Genomic DNA, 15,387 nt, shown 5'->3' with positions numbered 1-15,387 from the left:
AAATGCTTAGTGGAGTGGGAATTGAAACCTTGTTATTGTAATCATCTGAATCCTTTTCTGGCTGACAGAAACATTCATCCAGAGCCAGTTATAATAGGGGAGTGTACAGGATGTACTGGGTGTTTTCTTTTAAGTGCAACTTGTTCTCAGAAGCTGTATTCACTACAGGCTATGTTAAAACATACCAGGTCTTAAAATACCACTGTCCGTTGGTACTAGATAATAGCAACAAAGCAACATGATATTATGCCAAGGTACATGATGTTTTACTTGGATGTTTAAATATGTGTGGCTGAGGATTTTCAGGAACTAGGGATGTTTCTGTATGTACTGTGTACTGAAACAAGCAAATATATGTGGCTGTCCAAGATTAGTTTTTTCCTCTGCTTGTACTGTAGTGATCAGATGTACTCTGTGTATACGCTACTGTACTGCATGTCAGTTACCATTTAAAGTATCTTCCCTAAGGAGTGCCCTGATTTCTGAATGGTTCAGTTCCAGCCAGGGACCCTTATTGTAGGTCATATCCATCTCTCACTTTCCATGTTTCCTGTCTGCTTGCTCATTGCCTACTATCTAATTAAGGCATAAATGTAAAAAAAAAAATTATCTTTAAAAACGCTCCCTGATATCAAGATTAGGTTTCTGAATACCAGTGAATGGGAGTACAGTGCTCAGATGTCTAAGTGACATCGAAACCACATACCATCCATCTCAGTCATAGATAGCAACCAGCTCCGTACCAGCAAGTTACATACAAAATGCAATTTTATTAACCTTCATGCCTCCATTCATATTAATATACATGTATATGTTTGAACTTATTTTAATTTCACAGCTCCATCCATATGAAAAATACAGAGAAAAAGGCAAAACACTGACTGGATACTTAAACAACTCCTGGAGAAAAGAAAAGCGTAACAGAAAAAAAGGACACCTGTTCTCGAAGTTTTGAAAAATATCAGGATTAAAAATTTTTCTTTTACAGATGTGGAATTCCATGAGAAGAATCTCCCTTTTGAAGCGATGCTGAGCAATATCACATTTTTTTTTGAAACGGTAAGAATGAAAAGATTTTTAATATATTTACACTACACTCACTTTACATAAATACAGGAACAACGATTACTGTACGTAATATCAGCAAACTTGAAACATAGGCATTGGCTTCACTACTCAAAATTTTTCAAAAACCAGGAAATCAAAAGCAGATGTTACACAGAAAGTAAAACAGCTATTGAACTGATAGAGAAGTGTAAGATCAGTATTCATTAACAAAGGCATCACTCTACAGCCACAGAGCCACAGACTGTAAGTATCCTCATTATCTTCCACAGAATCACTACGTTGAATTAATGTGATGAAACATCCAAAGGCCTTTGTAACTCAGTTTTGTTCCCCTTAGAGGAAGTGACTTATTGCAAGCAAAGTAATAATGCGTGCTTTAAACAGCCTGTGAACGTGTTACGGGAGGATGCTGCATTTGACACAATGGCATAAGGCTCAGTGCGAAAACAAAAGTTCAACATTAGAGGTCCGACTTGCATATTGTTGTCTGTGCTTTTTTTTTCCAGAATTCATGGTTCCTTATTTGAAATTTATTAATTTGAGCACACATGTTGAAATTGAAAAACGCTGCACAGAGCAGTTGATGTTACAAGTTTGTGATATGAGGCACTATTCATTATTATTGCATAACTTTGACCCTGGTTACCGTTACAAAATTATGCTTTAAAATGCGTAAAGAGATGCTGAAGGGAAATACAATACACCCTGTCTTGTTCGAGACACCATCAAAATTCAAGTCTAATTGAATGTTTTCAAAAACTGTTGGATTAAGGCATGCAGAGTCATATACTGAATACGAGAGTACACGTGTTGTTGATATGTGCTTGATCAATATAATTTCTTGTCTGGGTATAGCAAAATAGCAACGCAGGGAATCGAGTACCTTAATACGCTTAATGTATATAAATAATTTGTTGATTATAGCAAACACTGGTTCAGCCTTGGGAATAAAAATGATTTGATCATGAACTTAACCACAAAAAAAACAAAAAAACTTGTTATATAACATCACATACTATGATCATTTACATGATGAATACCATTAGCCCCATTTCAATGTATATCAAATTAGATAAATTACAGTCTCTGAAAAAAGACTTTACATGTATAAATGTATTTCCTGCATCTACTAATCAAAAGCCCTATTTTTCCAATGTATATACAGGCTGTAGATCTTTGTAATAAGTTTGTCTTAAATCTTCACTATCACATATATTACAACATTTCAAAAGATCCTTTTTACAGAAAAAAAGAGTTATATGCAATGACGAAGTGCCCCTCAATCATAAAATGTTATATACATTATAAGGATGATAAAATACGATGATGATTATTTGTTTATAAATTGACATCTGAAATAAAATAATTTGAAAATCATACTAACAAAACAAAACAAGGTGCTGATATGCTTTTGCCAAAATGATAATACGATTGGGCATACTCACATGTGCACAAACAATATACATAAATAATGATAACGTAAATTACCATTTTCCACTACAGGGAGGGGGTGTCACATATATGTGTGGAAATTACTTCCTGGATTTGGCTATTTTACTGAAAGTGAGGATGTTGTATGTGTGCGTGCGTGTGTGTGTGTGTGTGTGTGTGTGTGTGTATGAGTATGTGTGGTCTTTCAAGGTGCAATTATCAAAAAGGTTATATTTCCTTTTACTGGCTTCAGTCCAATAAATGCATTTAGCAGCACTATCAAATAATATGGGTTGGCTTGATACTCTGAGTTTATGTCTTCAGCTCTTATTCAGTATGAAGAGCGTAGGAAATACTTGCAAAAGTGTCTAATATGACTATAAAAATAAAGATAATTAATTGAATAACTTTTATTACTGTTTTGTGGTGCTCTTTAAGAGATAAGTTATTTCTTCTTTAAGTTATTTCTGCCAATAACTGCATCTCCTAAAATGTAGTAATGTGTGTGTAATGTGTGTATGTATGTGTGTGATTCCTCCATTTTTCAGCGTTTTATAGAACCAAATCTCAGGTAATAATCTTAACTTATATCTGGTCTGAGTTGAGAAGATCTCAAATGACTTTCTGTATTGGGACAAAAATCAAATCAAATGATTTAGAGTAACTTGTTAACTGCAGTCGGGCTGCTTGCAGGTGCAAAACAGGAGACACAGATCAAATTAGAGCCTTGTGCTGGAGCTACAAAGTAGTCGGTAAGAGAGGGAGTCATGTGTACAGACTGAGGAGGCGGCCCGGCCGGACGCTTCTCCTTGAATATTGACATCAACAAACAGAATAAAGAGGAGGTCCGGGGTTCCTTCTCGTCACTTTGTTCAGAATGTATTGCTCTTCTGTATTGTACATCAGATAACACACTATCCCTGTAACACTGCAGCCGGTGTCAAAGTCAGCTTATGGTCAAGTGCTGCCGTGCAAAAAACCACAACACAAATTCTCTTCACTGTCAAAATCAGCTGAGAACACAGAGCTGGATAATAAAACTGATCGATCGGGATTGAATAAAAGAGTTTGTAAGGTGCCTCTTTTTTTTTCTTTGTTGTTGTTTTTTTTTCACATATTGGAAATCTCCTCTGATTATTTCAAAGTTCACTGTACATGAGGGGTTGTATTTTTCTGAGTCAAACATAAGCAAAGCAGGCATTAAAAAAAAAGCAAGATTCAACAAACAAAACGTTGTCATATTGAAAGTATATTTATCCTTTAAGATTGCACTTTTACTGATTGCTAATCACAGCACAAAATCCACCAAAGATATATATATATTTTTTTTTAAGAAAATGCTTTCAAGAGGCTCAACATAAAGAGTAGCACTGATGAGATTTGGGGTAATCCGGCCCTGTGACTGGGTCGTAAATGGTGTGTCTCTTTGCTGGTGTGATGATATGCATGTTTTCATTGTTTGAAATAAAGCAATGAGTATCTGAAACAGAAGATGTGTTGATGAGGTTGATCCATTCAGGTTGTGGCTATTTGATTCAATGTCATTTATTGTTTGCTGGCTATGGGATGAGTGAAAGTCCAGCCCTCTTTCAGCTTCTATATAGGATGCCTCGAACATGACAGCAGGCTCCAGCAGGCAAAAGGAACCATCTGTGATGAAACGGCGCCCCCTGTCGGTCACAAATCTGACTCACAGGGAGGCATGGTGCAACAATACTGCCTGTGGCTCCAACTCCTGTAGGCCCGAGTCCTTTCCTGTGATCCAGTCCAGGCCTGACTTCTCTCTGCTTCATAAGAGCTCACACAGGAAATCCATTCCCTGCAATGGGGTCTTTCACATTATGAGTGCTGGACAAGCAGCCACTTGAACAACAATGAAAAGAAAGATACCAAAAAAAGAGACAGATGCAGATTGCATTTTTTTTTGTCCGAATAAAGAGTGCGAGTTCATCTTAAAAATCTAAGTGAAACATTTACGAACAGTGCTGTAAAAGACAGTTCCCTATTATACTCCAAACAATGACGATAAAAGATCCTGCCGTCTACTCCTCACAACCCAAAGAGGATCCAGAAGAGACCCTGTTTTGTGCTCCACAAGCTCCGTGCACCTCTCCATCTTCTCTTCATACGACGGATGAGAGTGTGTGTGCGCGTGTGAGTGCATGCGTGTGTGTGTCAGAGTGTGTGTGCGTCCAGGCCAGCTGACTAACATTCACAGGGAGATCCTGCTCCCCCGGCTGCCTGTGTGTGTTTGTGTGTGTGTCTGTTTCAGTTGAACTCTCTTTCTTTATTTTGATCTGTCTGATTCACACCAGCATGTGTCTCCGTCGGTGCAGGGCCAAGTGGTCAGATCTGGAGAAGCTGCGGTCACAGTCTGCACACTTGAAGGGCTTGACCCCCGTGTGTTTTCTGTAATGCCTCGTCAGCTCATCAGAGCGGGCAAACTTCCACGTGCAGCCGTCCCAGGTGCATTTGTATGGCTTTTCCCCTGGAGAGGAAAAAACAGAGCACACCATCAATAGCTTGTACTGTATATTATATTTGCATTACTGTCACTGGCTACTTACACACACATATTAAGAGGAACTCCGCTAGTGGCCATACTATGACCTTGATGCTTTGTAACTGATGATACGTCTCACAAAAACTTTCTGTAATGAATTACATGAATAACCCTAAGCCATTATAGCGCATTTAAATATCATATAAAAGCAACAATTCAGCTTTGTATGATTATAATATTTACAAGGTCAAACATTACAGTTTCTATCTGTTTTGCATGAAAGCTCATAATAAGTCCAATGAACAGCACCATTGCTTTCTGTTTCCATAATAGACTGAGAGTGCAGCCATATGATAGTTAACTGACTAAGGCCTAACCAGTGTGTGTCCATGTTTGTGTGTGTGTTTTTTTTAAGCTACACAAAATGTATACACGACATGTTTACTGGCTGTTTTGAAAAGCATGCTCCACTGATTACATTTTTGGCCGATAAACATTTTCAGCGTAAGACTTCCTTGGCTCCTGTGCACTTTCTCCACTGATGAGTTAACCATTGAAAACACATTCTCTAGATATGTTTTTCCAACCATTTCTGGCACCTGGCTTCTCTAAGCCATTCATTTCCCTGCAGTATAAAAACCAACTTGAAGAGTTTTGAAACATACAGACATATTGAATGGCAGTACAATTAAGGTGCACATTGATTTGAAAGTCTGCACTTTATATTGTAACTGCTTTTTAAGTCTCAGTTCTTAGTCTGACACTTAATGAGTGCATCTTTTTTGTCTTTTATTCTCTTTCACTGCATTTGCGTTCTGTCTTTAAACTGTGTCCTTCCTGCTGTGTCTCTCCTGCTGCTCTGTTGTTGTTGTTGTGTGTAACTTATTTTGCCAATTCATTTATCTGCTGTATGTAAAGCATCTTTGAGTACCTTTAAACGTGCTTTTGTATTTAAATGATGGATGATTGATATGCTAAAAAAAGTACATCAAAATTTCTAAAGCATGATGGGGCACCCTGGTGATCTAAGTGTTTAAGTCACCGACTATAAACTGCAACATATCTGGTTCGCACCCAGTTGGGAACCTTTATTGCAAGTTGTCTCTTTAAAATACTTTTTATACTTTAAGGCTTTATGGTATAATTTAGCATAATAGAAATTCTGAATTTGTAACTGCAGTCTGTTTTTGTAGATGTTAGACAATAAACAAGTTTGTGCCGTCTGGTGTAGCAACACCTTGCTTTTGTCATTTGTGTTTATTATAAACCAAAGAAATGCATAATGTCCTGTTTGGTACAACAGTCTTGTGCCATTGTACTATTCAATCCAACATAAATCTGACCAATTCGGAAGGGTCCCAAGTTAAACCAAGTGTTATGTTACTTCCTTCAGGAGTCAAATACAACACTGGTATACACAGTAATAAAAGTTAATCATTCACAATGAAATATTACTCACAAACCGTTCTCAGGCCATGCTTATCTATAGTAATGCTAAGGCTAAGCAAACTTGACAGTGTGCTCACAAAGGTGGAGTGACAAAAGTATACTCAAAACATTCAGTATGCATATCTATAAAAAGCCTTGAACTTTTTGTTAGTGTGCTACGGTGTATCATATACAGTATTCTCCCACAATACAATACACAGAGGAAATTGAGGAGCTGCTGGCACGTGAAAAAAATGGTGATGAAGCTCAAGCTCTTTTTTCTTTTTACAATTTTGTAAAAATGTTTAAATCTACAGTTTAAATATAATTTGTCATTGGTTTGAAACAGCTGTTGATTTCTTGTATACAGGACTGGCTGCAAAAATATACAATAAAGATCTAGCATACAACATATTATCATATTATTATGTAGAATGGGAATTAGGACAACACTGACAATTGTCAGTATCTTTGCCAGCAGGTGGCAGTGCAGCCCTGAATTAGGGTAACTCTGGCAGTTAATGAGGTAAAATGGCTGGTATTCTTATTGCTCCCATACTTTCATCAATCAAAAGGTGGAAACGGTTTCATTTTTCAGTGTTGTTCAATGAAGTTAATAACCACTGAGTTATTTATATCATCGATAAATTCTTGCTTGAGGTTTCCTCTCCAATAAGTGGTCAATATCACTTTTGATTATGTAATTTGTCACAGTTTGTCATTGCTTATAGCCCTACAGCAAAGCGTGTGTTTGTGCTTTTGCATTCATTTCTGACATAAGTTCATTTCTGACATGACATAAGTGTTGTATATATCTACAGTGTATTATCATATCTGTAAATCTGTGCATGGTCATAATTACAGTATAAATAAGGGCACATATGTAACCCTAGAAGGAATATAAGGAGGTTAGGGTTGCAGTAAATGGTCAACATTTTATGTCTCCCCAATGACTGCCAATGTCGACAGTGAAACAGCACCTTTCACACAGCAATTAACATGTGACTGCTGCACACACAGCAGATTGGCAAGACAGAGATACAGTAGAAACAGAAAACAAGAACATCTCTGTTTACTAGATGGGTGGAATAATATCTGTGAGATATATTTAACAGGGTTCTGTCAGCAGTGGTGGAGAGCAGATGCTTTACTTTGAGGTCTCAGAGTGCAGCTTGTATTTAGAAGTCGCACATTTACAAAGGTGACACATCAGCAACATCTATCTGACTACATAAACCGTAATAAGTAGAGCTGAGAAAGTTCTGTAAGTCACTGACAGTCGTGCTTGTTATTTTCTGATATAATTTATGACATAACCAAGGTCTTACTAAACCAATAATTAGAAATCCTCTTTGAACAAGACTGTACCATGGCTATACTTTATTTTAAATGTCTGCTACAGTACTATATGTCCCACTACTATGTACTAAGGCCTCAAAACAGCGATAACCACCATCTCTGTACACTGCGGTTACAAAAATCCCCATAGTGTTGATAAGAAAGTGAGAGATTTTGAGAACCTGAGAGTCTTTTTTAACTTCTAAAGTATATCATACTTAATACCTTAAGACTGCTAGTTCAAAAGAGCACTATGCATTATTTAATTCCTTCAGCAAGAGTTCACACACCACAGCAACTGGCTCAGTATCAGTCAGGGAAGTTTAGTAGTTTTCACACAATCAAAGTCTCAGTTTTGAGTCCGGTCTAAAACGCTGGATGTGTTTGATTGGATATATTGATTTCCCCACATTATGTCAGGCTGTGTGAACTTATCTACCAACTTTTATGTATATTAGTCAATTCACAAATGTTGATCAGAGGGGTAAAAGGTGCAAGGCACAAACCATTTTCAGATACATATGTTTATCTTCATTGGCACTATATTTTTATTAGATATTAATCCAAATTATAATTTATTGTGAAGAACTTATAGGAAATTACATGTGTTTATATCCAAGGCAGCAAAGCTTCATTCACAGTGCTATTCTTCAATAAAAACAAGTCGAAACAAAACAATTTGGAGATATATCAATCTATCTATTCTGCAAATCACAAGCAGAAACAGCCAGGATGATGATGATGTTTAATGAAGAGCTGCAGACAACAGGCTCTTAGAGAATTTTCAGGAAACAGCACATCCCCAACAGATAGCCTAAACAACTTATTTTACTGCACTACTGTAACATGAGGGAATACTATTTGAAGGGGAACAGACTTCAGCACTGCGGTGACATCCATCACTCTGCTTCTGGCTGATCTTATTTACATTATCGTCAATATCTGAACCCACAGTGGCTCTGAGCTAAAATGTAGTTGTTTGTTACAGTCTGGTGGCTACTGGTATGTATCTTAGTTTTGTTGACAGTGATATAGTTACATATTGGCAAGATAACAAATGATTGCAATTCCCCCTTAAGCGAGTTGGTTGTTACTTATTAGCTGAGCACCCATCCACACATCAGCAGTAACTTCACATGGTTGCGATATGGCTGGAAGTGAGCAGGAACTGTGAAATAAGTCTAATATCTGAAAGTACGAACCAGAACACAGGAGAAGAATTGCAGGTGCATTGGGACGATCGATTAAAATGTTTAGTCACATTTGACAGATTTTTGGTTGTCTTGTTATGAAAAGAATTAAATCCAGCAGTGTCCTGTAATTACCACTTTTGGCAGCAGAGGCCACTGTTGCTGCTACTCAGCAGATGTTGCATAGTCTTCCTTTAAAATGACTTAAGCTCAAATGTGGTTTCAAGTGCAGTACGAGAACAATATTACCTTGAGTAACAAAAGTGGTGGTTTCTAAGCATGTAAATATCAACATTATGGACTTGACTTAATAATAGAATATGAAACATAATAAAAATCACAGTATTTAAGACATATACTCTCAGACCTACTGACCTGTATGCGTCCTCCGATGTGCTTTTAAATGGGAGCTTTTGGTGTACACCTTATTGCAGCCCTCAAAGTCACATCTGTGGATTCTTCTCTTTTTGGAATCTGGTGACTCTGACCTCCGGGGGCGTCGTATGCTGTCAATACTGAACGGGGACATGGAGCTGCCAGAGGAAGACAGGAATCAAGATAAAAGAATTATTGGATTGTGATAATTATTAATTCCACATCAATCTCCCAAATCCATACTACTGTATATTCTAATTCTAAGCAGATCTGACACTGTGTCTACAATGGAGAAATGAAAGTATGCTCAAAACATTCAGTATATATATATTCATAAAGCCTTGAATTTTTGTGTGTGCTGTCGTGTGACATGAACACTATTCACACACATCAAAATGCGCAAAGGAAATTGAGGAGCTATTCACATTTCATATATTAACATATCATTATGTAAAATGAAATTGGGACAGCACTGACGACAATTGTCAGTATCTTTGCCAGCAGGTGGCAGTGCAGCCTTGCATTGGAGTAACTGAGGCAGTAGATGAGGTAAGAAGGCTGGTATTCTTATTGCTCCCATACTTTCATCAATCAAAGGTGGAAACTGTTTTATTTCTCAGTGTTGTTCAACGAGGTTAATGACCGCTGAGTTATTCATATAATTGACAAATTGTGGCGTGAGGTTTCCTCTCCAATAAGTGGTCAATATCACTTTTGATTATGTAATTTGTCACAATCGGTCACTGTTTATAGCCCTAAAACAAAGTGTTTGTGTTTTTGCTATTACATGCATGTCTGATAACAGTATGTATGTATGTATTAACAGTGTATTATCAAATCAGTAAATCTGCACATGCGCATAATGTTGTAAACAAACACACAAAGGAAACTCAAGGAGGAACAAAAAAAGGGTAGGGTTGTGGTAGATGGTCAACCGTTTATGTCTCACAAGTGTCTGTCGACAGTGAAACAGCACCTTTCACACAGCCATAAACATGTGACTGCTGCACACACAACAGATTGGCAAGAAAGAGATAGAGTAGAAACAGAAAACAAGAACATCTCTGTTTACTAGATGGGTGGAGTAATCTGTGGGATATATTTAACAGGGTTCTGTCAGCAGTGGTGGAGAGCAGATGCTTTTCATTGAGGTCTCGGAGTCCCTGCTGCAAATATTGAGAAACAGGTACGAGGGTGAAAGGGAAAAGGGGAAGGAGGTGAGAGAGGAACAGTTACGGCCGTGTTTGAGGGATTTGAAAGAGGAGGAGGCTGCCAGACAGGCCTTTCAGTGAACTGTCTCCGCCACACACAAACCACTTCCTGTCTCTCTCTCTCTCTCTGTCTCTCTCTGTCTTTTACAAAACCATAGTTTGTTAAATGCAGACTCAAAGAATCACATACAATCAAGTCACACACAAATACACAGAAAAACAAACACAGATCACCTGTTGCTCTTGGCTCACTGTCAATCTGAAGCTGTACAGGAAATGAGCGCACGGGTCAGATATGAAGTTGAACTCCCTTTCAAATTCTCTTTCTTGCTCGCTTGCTCTATCTACAGTCAGTCTGTTCAGACATCAATGCGCTGCAACATAATGTCAAAACTAAACACTTACACAAAGATGCATATTCATAAAGTGAAAGAACACTGCTCAGTTTTCGTTAAAAATTATTGATTGAGTGTTGGAGCCGTTTCAATGTAGCCATAGCCATGGTAGTTGTCTAATTGATACAGGTGTGGCAGACAGAGAGGTCTGTGGTTTTTGACTGTGAGGCAGGGTGAAGGTAGTGCATTCATTTTGAGAGACATACTTTGTTGTAGTTTGAAAATAAATGAATCGGCAAATCCAACTTTAGGTTTTTGACTTTTGAAAATCTCTGGTGGCAGCAGGGGAACCAAAGAGCCTATTGGGAGCACAACATCTGCACCAGAGCTACATGTATATTATTGACAAATGGTACATCAAAAATAAGTCAACAAACCTTAACAGTGATAATATGGATATACTGTTCATTATCCATCACAACAATGGATCACGCTGGGTAAACAGGGATGCCCGAGGAAGTGAAACTGTTGATACAGTGATGGACACTGGACATCGGAACCAGGCCGTTAACCACACATTGAAAAGAGTGGGCAGCTGGATGTGATGCAAACAGATATTTAACTGTACTGCTGACAAAGGAGAACTTCTGATCATTTGTACTGTAGTGAAGGTGCTCCAGAGGTCAAAAAGGAGATCTCTAAAAATCCACTAAGAGTACAGAAACCAGTGAGCTCATCATGTATCACTCTGATTGGAAGAGATCGAAAACTGCAGTTGCATGGATATCTTTCGGAGTTGAATCAAAAAAGGAAGCATTTCTGTTGGATTCCCCTTCGGATTTCAGTTACATTGACCTGGAGATGTTGAAAGCCAGAGGCTGAGTGGGACAACATGTGTCAACTGACAACCTGTCAGTGGCAGAAAATGCTATAGTCCAGTTATACCAAAAGAAAAAATTTGACAGTGAAATTTGTACACTGTTGTCTGGGGGAAAAAAACAAATAAGAGTAGTCCCAATCTACAAGTTAAACCCTTATCCAGAAGATGGACTGCTAAGATAAGGCAGAAGGCTGTCTAAGACTCTAATGCCAGGGGAGAGCAAAGAGAGCAAACCCTCAATCATCCTGTGAAAAGATCAGCATATCTCATTCTCAAACACGTTGATCAGAAAAGGCATGGCAGGAGAAATTACACCCTTCAGGTTGGGAGAAAGGAATGATCACTCATGCCAATGCAACTACAAGAAAAACAAGCTTTTTGCAAGGGTCACAAAGGAACATGTGTGATCAAAGATGGTGGACATTTCCAAAGAAAGACTTGCCTCCATTCACCAACGTTTGGGGCCATTGAGGTAAAGGACTTTCTTACTGTATGTGAAATGTTATGGAGTCATCTTTTACGTCTATGGCAAGCAAAGCAGTTCATTTAGAAGTGGCACATTCACTGGACACAGACTTTTGCATCAGTGCCATCCGTTGATTCACTCAGATAATGGCACAAACTTCTCTGGAGCAGAAAAGGACAATTGAATAAAAGCTTTACTGTGTGAGGACATCAAGTAGAGTTTCAACCCACCATTAGCTTCACAGCGGTGCTTGGGAAAGTATGATAAGGCTAGAATGGTGTTGATATCTCTTTTACATCAACAAACCTTAACTGTTGAAGCCTTGGTCATTGTCTTATGTGAAACTAAGGCAATCTTAAATGACTGACCTATTACCAAAGCCTTCAAGTACCCTAACGACCTGGAACCTCTGATGCCAGATTCCTTTTATTGAAAAGGAAACCAATTTTTCCTCCAGGCCTGTTTGATTGAAAGGAACAGTAAGAAAGAAGAAGATGGAAAAAGGTATAGTTCTTTTTCGATTGCTTCTGGAAAAAATGGTCACACTACTTTCCCTGACAAATCGGGCATGATGAAATCTGTTCAAATCCAAACAAAGTCCAGTGAGTGTCTATTGTCAAAAAAAGGTGAACTCTTAATCAGAGTTTAAAAAAAGGGGAGGGGAGGGGGGGGGGGGGGGTTCATTTTTGTTATGAGGTAATTCTATATTTTGAAAATGATTTCATTAATTTTATTTTGAATTTCAATTTATATGGCTGCATGTGTATACATAATTGTAAATATCATAATCTGTATAGCCAGGAACAATTAGGGGTTATGGTGTCTCAATGCTTGACATTGAGTGGCACTATGGGTAGGATTAAATATAGGACTAATTGATGGGGTGGTGCTCAGCAAAGCAGGGTAAATGTGGTGTGTTTGTTTTGAGAAATGTATTTTTGTTATAGCTTGAAAATAAATGGATTGGTATATCCATATATTATATATTTACTTTTTTTGACAATTTTTGCTGACAACAGAGGATCCAAAGAGCCTATTAGAAGCATGCCATCTACACCAGAGCCACGCATACATTACTAACCAAAACAAACAGTGTGTCAATGATGAGACTACCAGGACATCTACTGATCTAGAGCTGGAGAAATCCAGACTAGCATCCTGATTCTGTGAAACTGTATGCCTGTGTGTGTGTGTGTGTGTGTGTGTGTGTGTGTGTGTGTGTGTGTGTGTGTGTGTGTGTGTGTGTGTCCAGGGGAGTAAAAAGGAGGAAAAGGAGAGGAAGGATTTATAGTGGAAACACTCTGAGCTCAGACATCTAGCAGATGAGGCGGATGTTTACATTCTGACTTCATCCATTAAGTGACTCCGTGATTATGATATAATTTAGGAAGGTCTGAGTGCCACGGCTTCCAAAACAAAGAATGAACAACCACTCATTACTCATCATAAATTAATTAATTAATTTAAATGTGGTATAACTTTTTCCTCTGCTGTTGATAATTCCACCGTCATTACTGTTTCATTGCAAAAACTTAGTTATGTATTTCTGTTTCAGTCAGTTTTGGGTATTTATAGAAAGTTCACATTGTGAGAAATGCAAATGATTGAGTGATCTCCCATCTTTGCAGAAACACAGCCGTTACACACCAGCGCTAACCAACAAAACAAAGATATACAGTTACAAACTTCAAAATCCACATATGACATTTTAATGATCCCTATGACAAAATTGTGTCATATCTACCAACATGTATAGTAATATAATAAAATAAAGGATAGCACTGCAAGCTTATATAAATGCAAGTTTGCTGCTGAAACTATTAGCTGTCAAATCGTTTGATAATCAAACACTTTCTGATTTCAGCTTGTAAAAAATCTTTAGGATTTGGACTGCTGGTCAGAGGAAATTAATAGGAAATGTATTGATAAATTGAAAAAGTAATCAACAGATTAGTTGGTTGTGGCCCTAAATGCAAGCAGAATGTTTTTAACATAATGTTGTTATGCTCTTGCCTCATACCTCATCTACTGAACATCCCCAGCTTTGTCATTTTAAGGTTTCTCTGTGGTCTGAGAAAATTCCACGTCTATTGCTTGGAAATTTTAGTTGCTATTTATATTAGCAGGCTAACCACTGTATGTAAATGTAAAAAAAGATAATGTTTTCCCTTTCAACTACTGCCTTTAAAATAGCAACATCCACAATTTACAACTACAGATTTGCCAGTTCACACATATATCATTAGACCTGTTAAGCTTAGGGGTTGTCCTTATATCAAGGGCTCAGCTGAATATCCTTCTTAATTAATGAGACAATGACAAAAATGTAAAAATCTATAGAAAACAATGAACAAAAAGCCATGGGAAATGTGTATTTTTTGCATAAACAATACATCTCTCTGAACTTTAATACCTTATCTCCTGCTCTATGCATTGTGGCTTGCTGTGTGAGAATCAGTTTGTTGTATTTTCTCATGTGAGCCCAGAGGCAAACTCACTCTGCCTTGAACGCCGTGTCACCGCAGTATCATGGCTGTTTGAATGTGTCTGTTTGTGTCTCACAAAGCTGCAGAGAGAAATAGGAAGTACAACCGAGAATGATTTCAAAGAAGAGCTGACCTCTGTTTTAGTTACTTTGTTTCCCCTTTTCCCCCCGTCTTTATGCTCTGCTTTCTGCGACTACACAGAAAGAAAGACACACACACACACACAGAGAGATGCCGTGTGTACGTGTATCACCTGTAAAAGGGGTTTCCCACATTAGAAACACAATGGTGTGAGTGTATTTTTCTGACTTCTCATAGGAAACCGGGTCACAACAACAGACCACTCAACACAGCAATAAGGCCCTTATGGCAGACCTACTAGATTTATCAAGAAAACAGGAAAGGGGGTGTGTCTGTGTGTGTGTGTGTGGTGTGTGTGTGTGTGTGTGTGTATGTGTGTGTGTGCGTGCGCACTGGAAGACAGCCCATAGGGCATTGCTGTACCTGTCTAAGGATACCACTGTACCCCTCACCTCACCCTCCTCTCCTCCCTTCCCTCCACCTGCGCTGCTCCGTGGCCCCCAGGTCCTTGGGGACCAGCCAGACTTCAGCAGAGACAACAAGCCCCTGCCCCCAACACACACTCACTCACACACACCTTCTATCCTATCCTCTC

At 38.3% G+C, this 15,387-nt stretch overlaps 1 protein-coding gene across 5 annotated transcripts in view; it reads right to left on the bottom strand.

Annotated features, from left to right (window-relative positions):
* Nucleotides 1-750: 750 nt before the first annotated feature.
* The window catches only part of klf12b (Kruppel-like factor 12b), a 41,700-nt gene continuing 27,063 nt past the window's right edge, over nucleotides 751-15,387 (bottom strand). For all 5 annotated transcript variants that reach the window (XM_053328117.1, XM_053328118.1, XM_053328119.1 and 2 more), the window contains exons 5-6: nucleotides 9,334-9,491; nucleotides 751-4,987 (exon numbers count right to left, since the gene is read on the bottom strand). In XM_053328117.1, coding sequence (XP_053184092.1) covers nucleotides 4,806-4,987; nucleotides 9,334-9,491 — 340 coding nt within the window. In that variant the 3' untranslated portion in view covers nucleotides 751-4,805. The remainder of the gene's footprint in view (nucleotides 4,988-9,333; nucleotides 9,492-15,387) is intronic.

This window comes from Scomber japonicus, chromosome 11 (genome assembly GCF_027409825.1).
Source record: "Scomber japonicus isolate fScoJap1 chromosome 11, fScoJap1.pri, whole genome shotgun sequence".
NCBI classification, from domain to species: Eukaryota; Metazoa; Chordata; class Actinopteri; order Scombriformes; family Scombridae; genus Scomber; species Scomber japonicus.
The sequence above is the reverse complement of the archived record's forward strand: the minus strand, read 5'-3'. Positions and strand labels throughout refer to the sequence as shown.